Genomic DNA, 15,394 nt, shown 5'->3' on the forward strand with positions numbered 1-15,394 from the left:
CGGTAACAACAGGGGGGGGTCGTCCTTGGTGGCCTGAAGTGCGCTGAGGTCCGAATGTAATCGGAGTTTGAAGAATGACGGATTAAGGGAAAAGCAAAAGAAAAGCCAAATGTTCTGTCAGTGATATATCTGTAAAGACATAAAAGATAAATAGTGGTGAAAGCTGATGGAATGGACACCAACTTTCTCTCTCTCTCATAAACACATCCATCCACACAAATGATGAAATGCACACACCCTGTAGATTTGGAGATCATGTTTATAGATTTAGTCATGCAGTAATGCATGTCTGAAATAATCTTATTAAACCATTACCCAGACTGTGTAAACACACACTTGCACAAGAGATCAAACAACATATCAGTTTCATACTAAATTGTTCCTCTATCCAATGGCTTATCATATGTTTAGCATTAGTTTAAAATTTCCAAACAAAATGACAAAGCATTTTGGCCTGATTTCTAACTAGACTTAGAAAGGGATTTACTGCAAAATGATGTTTAAACATCTTAACAACAAAATTATAACACTGACTGTAGAGGCATTTGAATCTTAGCAGTGGTGTTACTTTTAAATGTATTAATTTATTTGGTGAATATGCTGATGATGAATCGACACACCATCTCTTGATTTCTCTACAGCCACCTTGCGTAAACTACAAACCTGCATTTGTGTGGCTGCGGCCACAGGCGCTGTATATGACATTTGTTTCCTCAGCTGAACTGACAGGTGGGCGGAGTCTGCGCTGCCCATCCTGCATCCTATTGGTTACAGGCATTCAAATTACACGCGCTCGGGAAAGGTTTGTGAAACCCGATTGGACCGCGACATGTCAGTCACTTCAGGCGACGTCATTCTGTAGTTAGATACAAGGCACACACGTGTGAGCTACTAGTGCAATGAAAGTTTATCAGAATTTCACAAATCTTTCGAAGCAATCGCTGGATTAAAAAAAAATGAAATTTAGCTTCTTTTTTTGTTTGGACTTAAAGGGGCTAGGCTATTGTTGCTGTATACATTTGGATTAAAACAAATGATTAAAGAAATCATTTAAATGAACTCTTCTAACATAGTAATTTAAAATTCGCACTAATCTTGTTTCTTAAACTAGTAAGAGTTTACATAACGACAAGGGGATTTACATATGCGCGAGGGTTTCAGGAAAGCGGCGCGTGCGAACTCTAATCCACCTTTGATGCTCTCGAGCTCCAAACTCTGCCTTATTTTTTGATGGCAAGACTGAATAATGCCAGTCTAGCATGGCTGTCTCTCCAACGCATGCCACCCGTGGACCGACATGGCATTTAGCCGCGTCTTTTCGGACCCTCCGTCCAAGAGCATCTTTAGGACCTTCGCGGTCATGTTGCTGTCTATACTCGCGTCTTTATACTTTCTCCACTGCCTCACGAAGCGATGCGGGACCTGTATACCCACAGAGAGAAGAGAAACGAGTCCGGTGGAGGGATTTTACGTCTCGAAACTGAAAGATTTTGAGTCGCTGAGTAGAAAGAGACTTCAGAAATGGACCTCCACGGGACATCTGGTGATGAGGCGCCACAGCTTAATCCACCGGCTCGAAAGGGTCAGTGAAGAGGATCTACCTGGAATTGAGGCAAATAAACACATTTTTCAGGCACACGTAAAGCTGTCGAACTCTTTGGATGTAGATCTGGAGCCGGTAGGCTCGTATTTTGATACAGGTAAACTAAGCGCGTTAGGTGAGGGCAGTAAGAAGCTGCCTCAGGCGATCATCATCGGGGTGAAAAAAGGCGGAACGCGCGCGCTGCTGGAGTTTCTGCGCGTGCATCCAGATATTCGCGCGGTCGGAGCCGAGCCGCACTTCTTCGACCGTAACTATGACAACGGACTGGACTGGTACAGGTAAGATGATACACATGATCCATGATGCGATGATGATGTGCCCAGCCCACACGGCAGTTTGAAAAGACGTGTTATTATCTAATATATATCTATATATTTTTGTCTGATGACTTAAAGAAACATTATCATAATTCATTATATTTTACATCTAATTTAGTTAAATGTAACATTGCATTTAATATTATTTTATACAATAATAATAATAAATAATTTATTAGTAGTTGTATTATTATTGTTTTTTAATTTTGCTGTAGCGCTGGTGTATCATTTTGTCAGTTGTTGTGAAAGGCCAACGCCTGTTTTTCAAAAACTAAAATAAACCAGCACACACAAGCCACATTTAAAAAGTTACTCTGTAAATAGTTCGCATTTCTAATAAAATATATTTGATCATTTTAATAATATGTTTATTTTAGTTGATGAAAAACAATTTGTGGGGTTCAAATTCTGTTCATTCAAATAAATGGACATTTAAAAAATAAATAAATAACGCAAATAAAGCCATCTCATGATTGAATAATGCTGTATTAACAGTAATAACATAAATGCTTCACACTAATCCCTGCATCTTTTTCCTAACCAATTGGTAGATCAGATTAAAAGTGTAAAAACAGCCCAGATCTGATTTGCTTATTTTCTAATCCATAAAAATCAAACCCTCAGTGTCATTAGTAAACTCTCTCTTGAACCTTTTTGGTATTTGGACATCAAATTAAAGTGAGAACTTAAGCTAAAAAGTATCCTCACAATATTGCACAGCACTGTTTGAGGTCAATATTAGTAATTATAAGAATGAAATAAAAAGTGCAGGAAGCTACTATTTTATTCACTAGAAGAAGATTTCTAAGAAAAAATCCCTTAAAGGAAAGATATGCATTTCCATCAAACTTTTTACTAATTGTTTCAAGATTGTATCAGTTTATTGGCTTATGTTAACTTTTCAACTAAGGAATGAAGAGTCTATAAGAGTCTATGGAAGTGTGAGACACTGAATGAAAGTGCATTTTGGGGTATTTTATGACACATACACTTACTAGAGAATATAAGAAAAACTGTTTTGTTGTGCTTTTATATGTATCTGTATATTTTCTGCATGTATAAGATGGGTGAGTGTTTGTGTGCTTTATTCACATATCTTCAGGATGCTGTTAGAGTTTAACAGCAGCTTGTCTTTTGCTGCTCTGTGTAATGGGCCATATCAGACATCACAGCTCTGTTATTAGGAGGGATTACGGCCGTAATGAAAGGTTACCTGTCTGTCTCCACAGGTATATTTCACCGACAGATTTAGTTAACACACCGGGTCATGCAAAAGTGCAAAGGCAAACTTGCCTTAATACTATCTTTCCCACCCCTCTCTTCTTCTCTGATGGATTTCTGGACTTCCTTCTGCTGAAAGTATAGATAAAAAGAAACAAATAAATAAAAACAGAAATCCTTTAAAAACAGTTACTCCATTAAATCAACATGCAGTCTGTCTTTTCAGCATCACTCTTTCACACATTCTATTCATCCTTTGTGCTTTGTTGAGGATCGCATCCATCCAGAAGAGTTGCCAGGAGTCTTGGGAATGCGACACGAGGCTCAAAAAACAGGCCTGGTAGTCGTAAACCCATCATCCTTTAGAAAGGGGATGGCCCTTAATTTAAAATGACACAATAAAACACAAAAACTGCAACATCAATGTTATTTGCTAGATAACAGCATGTGCTAGATTACTCATCCATTTTCAGTATGTCTGCATGTACTGCATGTATACTTTTTTTAAACACAGCAAATGTGTTTAAAAAGTGCAGCCCATCAGGTATAATGGACAAAAAGTGAGTGGAATAACTAAGCTGGCAGAAAATGTTAAGAAATGTGCTTGAGCTAAAACAACTGTGGAAGGCTGTCTACTTTCTTCAAGACAGGAAAAAATAAAGAAATAAACTAAGCGGCCAATGTTTTTCTCTCACTCTCTTTTTTCAAATGAGCTGAAAGACATTTCCTGAATATATGCACAAGGCGTGACAGTTTGATGGATCTGTGCAAATGTCTTAAAAATAAAGAAAACAACACAAAACATTACTTTTGCGGCATAAATTCTCACCCTTTGTCAAACCCTCTGGGAATAATTGTGTTTCTCCCGACCACTGAAGTTATGAATGGGCTCTGTTTTTTTTTTCTCTCTCTCTCCCTGCACTAATCACTGTGTCCAATTTGCTGGAATTATGTGACTCTTTTCAGGATAGGCTGTGAATGTTTAAACACAGAGACTTCCATCTGCAGGGATGAAGGTCCTTTGTGTGTCGTAATGGCTGATACGGAGACTGTGAAGGAATCCCACAAATGTGCTCCTCTGTGGGAATGTGAGACGTGTGTGTGTTTTGTCAATTAAATTGCTCGTGTCCAGTTGGTCGTATTGGTGGTGCAAAAATCTGAAGAAAAATCTCAGAATGATGCTGTGCTAAGCATATTTGCTATACTGTTTTCAGCAGTCTGTCATAGAACAAAAACTACATAATGAAAAAGTAACTTTAGTGTTGCCAGACTGCATCTGCTACTACAAATATCAGTGTTGTGGTTGCTTGTCAAAACATTACTCATCCATGTGCAGTCAACATTGCAACTGTGAAATCAGACATGCAGCCAGAACATCTGTGAGATGTAAAACATTGAGTATTAGATTATGATTATGAGTATTAGCAGGCTTTTTATTTGTTTTTGTTTTTTTTATTATTAATTGACAGTTCATTAGCTGAATGTCAGCTTAAACAAAATGTTTCTGAATGTAAAAGTCTTTACAGCCACTTTTGATAAATTCAATGCATCCTTTCTAAAATAATGTATTTACTTATAAAAAAAACAATTTTGAATGGCAGTACATATATTAAGATTTACAATGCATTGACAACTAATGCAGGGCCTAATTAACCATATTAAAACAATTACACCACATGCAGAACTGTGGAACATGCATTGTGTTTTTGGTATTGCTCTAATAATCATACGCACTGAATTTGTTCATAAATTATTTGGGCTACTTGTGGTAAATTGCATACTTCCTTTTAATTATAGCATTGTTTTATATGCAAGGAAATTAAGTAATTACACATCTGGAGAGCCGGTGCATTTATGTGTCTTTGCACTCTTCCCCCTTGGTAGCCCCTGCAGTGAGGGCTTCTCTCAAGTGGATTCAAGGAACTAATATCAAAGCGTAGCCACTCAAACTACATTAAAACCTCTTTAAAATTCAGGCTAGAAAATGTGGAAAAAATCCTAGGCCACACATCTGAAGGACTTTTCATTTTTCTCCTTAAACTATCCTAAGCCGAAGTTTGCATTGTGCAAATAAACTAGTTATCAAAACCTCTGTCGACTCCAAATGTCTCTGATGTTAATAGTATTCTAAGCAACAGAGTTTGACTTGTAAAGCTTGTTTGTGATTAAGTGGGAAGCAGGCTCTAAAACACGCCTCTGTTTGGAGCTGGTAGACACATCTCTCATCACAGGTGTTGTGGAGAAGGTTTTGGAAGATCTGTGAGCCTCCATTTGGCAGAGGGTAGTGTGAACTCCGGTGGAATAAGGGGAATGTTCTTGAGTGATGAATGGCACGGACACCGTTGTTTGTACATGGAACATGGTGTTCGCTTCACACTGGCAGACACAGCCTGTGGTTTATATTGCAGTGTTCCTAGGAAAATAAAACCCCTGGGTTAGTGGAAATACAGACAGATTCACATGAGTACAGTAAAAACTGACAGTCAGTAAGGTAACAGTAACACACTTTCACATTTTGTCTGATGGAATATTTCAAAGAGTTGTCTGCACCCAGTATGATTTCATTAGCATTTATCTGTATGTAAACTCCTAAAAATATTTTTTCTTTAATTCTAAAATGTTTTTCACACTAAGAAAACAATGTTTTTTAAAGAGCTGTTTATTCTTTGGGCAATAATCATACTAATACTAATGTTAAAACCACTACTACTAATAATAGCGGCTAAATACCAATATCCCACTAATATATTTCAACAAATGTATTAACAAATAAAATCAAGATATATCGTTTGCAAGGAATTTAATTATCATCAAAGCTCAACAGGTATGAAAAATCACCTACAACTGAAACAAACATCAAAGTTATGCTTTTTGTAAATACAATTAGAAAATAATCAATTTAACTGCATGCATTCTATATCTGATCAACCCAAACAGAAGATTCATAAACACTTTTTAAGTTGATCAAAAGTTGTATTTATGTTCAGAAGTGAAAAAATACACACACTCAAAACTGCTAGTGTGCTAATTCTACACTTTATATTAATAGTAATGAGATCAAAAATGTTTTTTGCTGAACTTAAGGTGCAAGAAAAAAAACAATTGAGCTTTATTATTAGAAGCTTTATTATTAGGAATCATATGCAGTCTTAGGGTTGCCTCGCTCACCTGCTCACACACACACACCTGCATGTGCTTTATTAGACTATTCTAATGTTTTCTACCTGAGCCAGCCTTGGGCCAGGTTGTACTGTAATGTTGTAGTGCTAGGATGACATAAGCCAGCTGGGACATGAGATCACACTGAACAAAGAGACCCCTGTGCGTGTGTGGAGGCCTTTGATGTGGTTTGGCTAGGGGCACCGCTGTGACATGTTCGCTCAAGTTACCTCAAATACACTGAGAAACACTATCGTCTCTCTCTGCAATTCTTACTCAGTTTAGTAGACAGTTAAACAGCATAATTACAATTTTCCAAACACTTCTAGATAACTGCAGGTATGCTGATCACATTTCGCTCAAAGCATTTATGACTTTTCCTTGATGATAACAGTGTTACCAGTGTAAAATTGCATGTAATCATGCTCCTTGACTAAAATGGACTAAAAGTGGATTTTGTTTATTTTGTAGAGCAAGATGCCAACGACTAATGCTCGAGCCAAGTTAGAGCCTTGTGATTTACAATGAGACACTGAGAGTATAAATGTGGTTGTTTGCGTATGTGTGCAGACGTGGGTCACAGGAAGGTTCGGACCTTTTATGTAGATCATGTTTTGAGGTGAGAGGGGTCAGTAACTGGATCTGTAAAATGAAGGACTTCAGGAGGGTGAAAATTAACGTCAGGGGTACAACTGTGAGAGGGAACTCGAGAGGTCTCTCAACTCTTGTTGAGGGAATGTGTGAGCATGCAATCTGATAGACTATGGCTGGGTACGGCCAACTAGCTCATGATGCAATAGACATTGAGATATATGTGTCACAATGAATCAATGTCATAATTGGGTCGTGATTATAACAGCGCCAAGCAGGAAAACTCTCACAAATGTTGCTTCACTTTTGTCCATTACACCTATTTCAGTATGAGTATAATATAAATATACTGTAAATATGCATATACTATACATTTTTCAATTTAAAATCCTAACAACCATATTTACATGGGATTTTGAAATTAAGATTTTGAGTTTTTCTCACAGACATAAGCATATTGAGTGGAATGATGCTAAAGATGATAGAAAGTCATGTGAAATCTTGGTAATAGGCAAAAATGAGGAATTGGGTTTTGCTTAAATCGTAAAACTTAAAGAGAAGTATTTATAGGGATAGTTCACCCAAAAATGAAAATTAGCCTATTATTTATTCACCCTCAAGCCATCCTTGGCATATATGACTTCCTTCTTTTAGATGAATCCAATCGGAGTCATATTAAAAATTGTCTTTGATCTTCCAAGCTGTTTAATGCGCATGTGCCGGTGAGTCTCGTGAAAACCAACGTTTGTTAACAGGAGCAAAGAAAGCAAAGTTTCCTTACTTTAGCAAAGGAAAACCAGTCTCCTCTTGGCTTATATCGAAATCCTCCGACATTCTTCTTTACAAATCCTCGTTTTGTACTTCTAATTTGTGATCGTTGTTTTGTTTTGATCTCTCCCCTGCGCATGCGCAACGCCGACGTCTTACATCATCCGCCCGGAGCTGCTTCCGTGTACAACAGTGAGCGCAAGCTAGATTAAATTGATTATTACATTTAAATATGGTTATTTTTCTTACAAAAACACATCGATTCACTACAGGAGGCCTTTGTTCACCCCCCGGAGCCGGTTGAGGCACTTTATATTATGGATGGATGCACTTTATTTCACTTCTTTTGGACTGATGCACTGCAACACCCGCTGACTGCCATTAAACAGCTTGGAAGATCAAAGTCAATTTTTAATATAACTCCGACTGGAGTCGTCTGAAAGTCATATACACCTAGGATACCTTGAGGGTGAGTATTTCATGGGCTAATTTTAATTTTTGGGTGAACTAACCCTTTAAGGGGTTTAATTGAAAGCTGTTGCCTGTTGAGGATAATCGGCATAAGATCGTTCATGTATACACACTTCTTGACTAATATTATACCTTATTATTATTATTATTATACATAGTTTCTTCATCATCTTTAACTCTAGAAAATTATATAAATGTACAAAAAAAATCCTAAATAAGTTAATACAAGGACCTAAAGTATCAAGGCAATATAGGTTTGAAAATAAAAAACATAATATTATGATATCTTGTCATTTTTTTTCTCACAACACCCCTTTGATATTTTAGATCCTTGTGTGTTTTATTTTTTTTGTACATAAATATTATATATTAATATATTATACGTAATAATTTAAAAATGGAATATAATATAAATTATTAAATTAATATACACACAAATTGAAACAAGAATCTATAGTATAAATGCATTTTAACAAAATCACAATGTATTTACTATATACTATTTTATGACAACCCTAGTACATGCACAGTACTGCCACATATTGTATACCCTCACACACACACACACACACACACACACAAACAAGGACAGATACACACTTGCAACAAGTGTCTTATGACATTCTCTGCAGAACACACATTGTGTTAACCCCCTCAAACACACACATGCAAACACTCCCCAGAGCCGTTTGGGGGGCCAGGGCACAGTGCTGGCTTTCAACAGCTGCCTGAAAGGCATTCTGGGAATCCAGCCCCCAGTGGGCACTGAAGAGAGCGAGCAGGTGTAGACTGCTCCCCAGACACCTTCACACACACACACACACGCACACACACATATCCATACCCACCTGATGCCATTATCTGCTACAACTCCCTCACAACCTGACAGCTCAACAGGACACATATTTGCAACATTCGGCACTAAGATGAGAGCAAGTGGGCTTTGATAAAGAGTGGGAAATGGGATTGACGATTTGTTGGTTACAGGTCACAGAGAGCAACTCTAAAGGGTGAGAGATGTTGGCCATGAGAGTGACCGGCGTGCAGACACAGATGGGAATGCAAGGGATCGGTTACTCACAAGTCTGGTGTCACCACTTGTTTATGTTGTACGATTTGTGCAAGCTTTGATCCCGAGAAAACAGTTAGGAACTATTTTCAACTACAGAGATGGTGTCTAGGTGACTTTTTATGTTGTATGACACAGCAAAGAAGTGCAGAAAGACACTTGCACATCCAAAAGCTTCATCCATGCCACTTATTGAGACCAGCCTGCAACAAATGATTCATCACTTAGAAGAAAACTTAGGGAAAGTTCAACCAAATTAAAAAGAGTCATCATTTACCCACCATCAAGTAATTTCACCAAAAATACAGAGAAAAAACTCAATAATTGTAATAGAAATTGTGTACACAAAACACATCAGTGTCAACACTTTGTATGCATTTTTATGATCCTAAATGTGGAAAAAGTCACACAATTTAAGGATAACATCATAGGCTACCCAGTATTTCAGACAACTCAAAAAAATGGGTCAAACTAATCCCACAACTGACCCACAAACTAATGCCAGGGTAAAATGTGGTTCATAACACTCATGCAGTATATTCTACGTCTTCTGAAGTAATACATGTTTGGAACAGCATGAGGGCAAGTAAATGACAATAGAATTTTAAATATGGGTAAATCATCTCTTTAAGTGTTTACATTTGCAAACGATTCAGTTGGTCATTTAAGGTGACATTAGCAACAGTTACTCATGTGATCCACCTTCTAAAACAAGGAGAAACCTGTAACCAACCAATAGTAGCACATGGTCACATGGCCACCTCCATCAATTTAATCTCTGTCAGTGCAAATACAACCTTTACTGATCCTTCAACGCGTGAATTACTACATAGACATGCAAGTTTTACAGAAGACAAGTCTTGATAGCATACGTTAACAGCAGCTGCATTTGCTCAGTCTTGTTTTGCCAATAAAGACGTCTCTTGAATATTTTAATCTAAGTGGAGGCGTTTTATTGCCACAAAATCGTGAAACCTCCATAGATAAACAGAGCAATTTATTCAACAATCTCTTAAGGCATGTCTGCGAATGTAAATTTTTGTTTATTTGCTCTGGGCATTGTGGAACTACACTGGTTGATGTTTTTGTATATTTTAAAGTAAACTAACCCGGGGCGGTTTTCAATTTATCAACCGATGCAACTCAAAACTTCAGCACTCGCAGCAATTTAGTGTTCACCTTCCTGTGCACAGATTCCTTGCTCTTTCCCTTGAAAAACCTTGAAAGTGGTAGCAAAGTGTTATCCTGTCATAAAGAAGCTGAAATAGTACACCAAGCACTTGGCAGTAGAAGCGCATGTGGGTTTATGTCTGTGCAGAGCCTGCAGGAACAATGCAAAAGGAGTCTGACAATATAAAGGAGCCGTTGATGTTTGTGAACTAGACCCAACAGTGCTGAATAAAACTACCCGCAAAAAACAACAACTACAATAGGTCAATCCTGCAAAAGACTGCATGCGAGCAAAGCTGTCGCCACAGCGAGCCAAAAGACAGTACCGAGAACAGACACTAAGCGAGAGAGGGGTGTTGTGGGTAAATGATGCATGGCAAGAGCACATACGTGTTACGGGCCTCAATGGGGCGGAATGGAGGAATAAACCCTCTCCATTGCATGATGGATTTCACTTTCCCAGTGCTCAGGCAACAGCTTTATCACAAGAAAGGGAGACAGCAAATTTTCCACCCTAAGACAGACATGACAGAGAGAGACAAACCCTAAAATAGAGCAGTAGTTCCTTTGCCATTCTAAAATAACTGTTGAAATGAGCAAAATCAACACTTTTCCAGTATGATTATATTAATTAGTAACATTTATTATTTATCAACTTAATCATCTGGTGAAAATGAAATGCAGACCCATTAGAAGTACTTATTCCATTCATGAATCCAGCACAGAGGCCTCTTTTAAAATGCATAAGTCTTTTCTTGCCTTTTTGGCGTACTTTGTACCTCAGCCACATTTGAAATATTATAGCAGCTCTTTTAAATTATAAGTTTGCACTAGTGTTGATGTGGTTCCTATTGTTAGGTGTTTAACGCTGTGGGTGTCCTGAGAGCTGCCGTGTGTAATGTGTGTGTTATCTTTCCATGTGACCCGTGCCAGCAGTACAGACCAGGCCAGTGCTGTGGTGTCCCGTTGCCACTGTGAATCAGAGAGAAAACAAGACTGAGAGGGGGAGAGAAATGTAGAGGAATGCCAAGTGAAAAATGCAATTGTGTGTGTGTGTGTGTGTGTCAGCCCAGTTTAACCCTTTTTCTCTACTTGTGCACTTCTGCAAGTTCTGAAAGAAAAACAGAGAAACCAAACAAATAAACACATCTAGTACAAATCTATTCACAACTTATTTAATACATTGATGGTGCATTCATATAATATCAGAATTACTGTAATTATGACGTTCCAAACTGAAAAAAACATTTAATTATTTGTCTCACAACTACAAGTTGTATTTTTCTACTCCACAGTTTATCATATAAAACAATTAAAATGGCAGTAGCTTCAAAAGATGAAGACAGAAATGCAGCAACCTCTACATTTATTATTATATTTTATTATAGCTGATGCTACCAATGTGCTTTCTTAGTTCTTTAATATTTTAAAAGTGAATATATCTAATTAATGTATTTTTTTTCATTCATTTATTTCCATTTATGCATTTAGCAGAGGCTTTTATCAAAGTGACTTATAAAAGAGAAACACAAGTCGTTCATCACAGAGGCAACGATATTCGTAGTATACAATGCCAGATTTATAATAAAGCTGTATTAGAAAACACTGTAATAGAGGTAAAACAAAATACAATACATCTCTTAATTTACTGTTTATTCTTTTTTATTAAAAAGCATTTAGTGATTAAGTATTTTTTACCATTAGCAAAGCCACGCATATATCAGTTTTAAGTTGTGTTTAGATAAAAACGAACAATTCTGAAGGCAATCTCCAAGTTCTCATAATTACGATTATTCAAGTATTGAACACACTATGACAAGTATTGAACACACTATAAATTCAGCATTAGACAGTACTATCAAATAACACAAGTTTGCTAAGTCCATAAGACAAGCCTTGTCATAATTCTGCTGTATTTCCAAATCACGTGCAACATAATCCACACTTTGTGCATGTATTGGTTTTATTCTTATCCACTGATGTGTTTGTGTTCAAGGCATATTGTTTTGACTTTAGAAATGAATTTAGGAAATCTATCATGCCATTTGCCGTCTAATCCAGTGTTACAGAAACATGCAAGAAGACCCGCGTACACCACAGCCCTAGTAACAGACACTTGAGGGTTGGTAGTCTCAGCACAACTGGGCTGATCTCCTATACAAACACACAAAACAGAGAAAAAGAGAGACGTCTGTGGTAAAGAAAGACATCATACCTCACATACGAACGCTAGACTCATTGTATTAATCCTTATTCTGCGGTAAAAACTCCCAGGTGGCCACAGTCTCTGTAAACATACAAGCACTGTTAAAGACTGCACACGGTGCAATAAACCATGCTTAAGGTGTTTGTCTGAATAGCGAATAAGCCTTACCACAATACCCATAGATTTACAACACAAAATTAGCAGGTTGGGATGTTCCAACATTATTTCCTTTGTTCTTAAGAATTCCACATACATTTCAAGAGATGATCCCTGTTGTGATTTAAAGAGTCTCATAATTCCCTGCACACTTTTCACTGGACATGTTTCAGGATCCAATAGATGTTATTTTGCATATAATTCACCATCTAGACCATGGATCCTCAAATCTGGCCCACGAGATCCACTTTCCTGCAGAGTTTAGCTCTAACTCTAATCAAACACACCTGAGCATGCTAATCAATGTCTTCAGGATCATTAGAAAATCACAGGTAGGTGAGTTTGATCAGGGTTGGAGCTAAACTCTGCAGTGCATTGGCCCTCCAGGGCAAGATTTGAGAAACCCTGATCTAGACATATACCATGAGCAGTCTATGTGCTTAGCATATGTTTGTTGAATTCATTCATCCTCTTTATGAATATACGTTCAGCCAGACGTAAGCTCACCCTACTAGTCGGTACGGCAAGAAGACAAATCAGTCATCAGGAGAGAGTGACCCGCTCTGGCACCGGAGCACTGACGAATGAAGCCCGCTGGCAGAGCTTGGCTCTTTTGCATAAAGACCGAGTGTAGGCCTCTGAACAGCCTGTGATGGATACTGTAACCACAGACTCCTCTGACGAGGTCCAGTAATTTAATGAGTCCCAAACTGAACACTTCTAATTACTAATGGAACCAGCGCTGACTCTCCATTAAACAGTCTGGAGGAACTTTGACAGAACTTTGTGTCTAAGTGATGGAGGAGAAGCACTTCTTTGTTTGTTTTGCTTTCTTGTTTGTGAAAAATGAAGCATGTATGGGGCATCGATTAGGGTCGGAATAAAGTAAAAAAAGGTGCTGTATTTGTTGAAAAACAGAGCAAGCAGGACAATACCAAAGGGAAGGATTAAACACTAAGACTGATTTCTGCTTACTTTAGTTATTGGGTTTCCACATTTTCTGACCAATGAATTTCCATGATTTTTCCAGTCATTTCTTAGTCATGGATTTTTAGAAATCATTTTCCAGAGATCATACTTACAAAGTCTAAAACAGTTAGAAAAATGTATATAGAGTATAGACTTTTCCCTGCCTTTTCCAGTCATTTGTAATGGCTAATAAAAGCTTTTTAAAATATAGATTATAAAGTAATTTCTAGCCTAAGAAAAAAATATATAGACTATAGAAATGGCCATGACTTTTCCATAACCTTTTAAGATTTTATTAATTTCCATGACATTTCCAGTCACACTTCTGAAATTCCCTGATATTTCCTGGTTTTCCAAGTGTATCATTTCAGCACCACAAACAAAAGTGCAATCTTTTCTTTTGAGTATCCCTACTTTTTTCATGTAATAACAACATGGGATGAGATTACCTGTTTGTTGAGCAATGGCAGACAGGGGAGTGTTTTACTTTCAGTGTGGCCAGGAATATTACTTGACACTTGTAACTTGCATATTTAGCATGAGGTACTGTACACAGCCGTTCGAAAGTTTAGGATCAGTAAGATTTATTAATGTTTTTGAAACTAGTCTCTTATGCTCACCAAGGCTACATTTATTTGATCAAAAACACAATAAAATCAGTAATATTGTGAAATATTATTACAATGAAATATATAAGTTTTCTATTTTATTATGTTTTAAAATGTAATTTATTCCTGTGATGGCAAAGCTGAATTTTCAGCAGCCATTACACCAGTCTCCATTGCCACAAAATCCTTCAGAAATCATTCTAATATGCTGAATTAGTGCTCAAGAAACTTTGAAAGTATTAATTTATTTAAAAAAAAAAAACCTCACTGGCAACCATAGTGTAGTTATAAACGACTACATATAGACCCAAACTGCATTAGATTGAAATTAATTTCAAATTCCTAATTTGTCCAGAGGAGTCAAACAAAAATCAGACAAAAGCCACTAGCTTGTACGACCTCTTCACGACCTCGCCTACAAGCCTTGAACATTTAATAACACTCAGACCGTGCGCTAGTATAGTATATCTGTGTCATTCTTTTGAGAGGGCGTGTGATAGCATATTTAAAGAGCCTGGACAGATGAGACAGGAAGAGAATGTTTTTAATGACATCCTCCCGAAACTGGACACCCTGAGAACTGTGATGCCTCTGAGGTCCTTTAAATCTCTCATTCCTTCATCCTCTTAAGAGACACACCCTTCAGCTACTGTCCCAAGTAATGACGTTTCCACTGTATCTGGTCAATAAAAGTAGTAAGTACTTGAAAAACATATCAAACCAAGTGACATTTATTATACAAACATATTCACTTATACTTTCACTTCAAGAAAAAAAAAGTATAAATATAAAATGTAATAATATATTTAAAAAAAATAAAAATCTAATTAGTAATTAATTTGATAATTAAAAAATAGATCTAAAAAAAGAACTGAGAAAAGCTTGAGATTAATTTGTTTTCAGATGCCACTTTCTTTCCTATTTTGTTATCTAATGCACTGAAATGCATTGAAGTGTGGCATACAAATACAAACACAAACACAAGTATTACTTTAGAAGGTGAGAAATCATAAGTCAAAAAATTAATCTGTCAGCCACTTGCTGTAAATCATCAAGCTCTACTACAGTGCTGAGAATGATCAATTC

At 37.1% G+C, this 15,394-nt stretch overlaps 1 protein-coding gene across 1 annotated transcript in view; it reads left to right on the forward strand.

Annotated features, from left to right (window-relative positions):
• The first annotated feature begins 1,271 nt into the window (after positions 1-1,271).
• LOC107561826 (heparan sulfate glucosamine 3-O-sulfotransferase 3A1) overlaps positions 1,272-15,394 on the forward strand; it is a 39,740-nt gene continuing 25,617 nt past the window's right edge. The window contains exon 1 of the mRNA XM_016246322.1: positions 1,272-1,881. Within this exon, the coding sequence (XP_016101808.1) occupies positions 1,298-1,881 (584 nt within the window). The 5' untranslated portion in view covers positions 1,272-1,297. The remainder of the gene's footprint in view (positions 1,882-15,394) is intronic.

This window comes from Sinocyclocheilus grahami, unplaced genomic scaffold (genome assembly GCF_001515645.1).
Source record: "Sinocyclocheilus grahami isolate Dianchi unplaced genomic scaffold, SAMN03320097.WGS_v1.1 scaffold794.1, whole genome shotgun sequence".
NCBI classification, from domain to species: domain Eukaryota; kingdom Metazoa; phylum Chordata; class Actinopteri; order Cypriniformes; family Cyprinidae; genus Sinocyclocheilus; species Sinocyclocheilus grahami.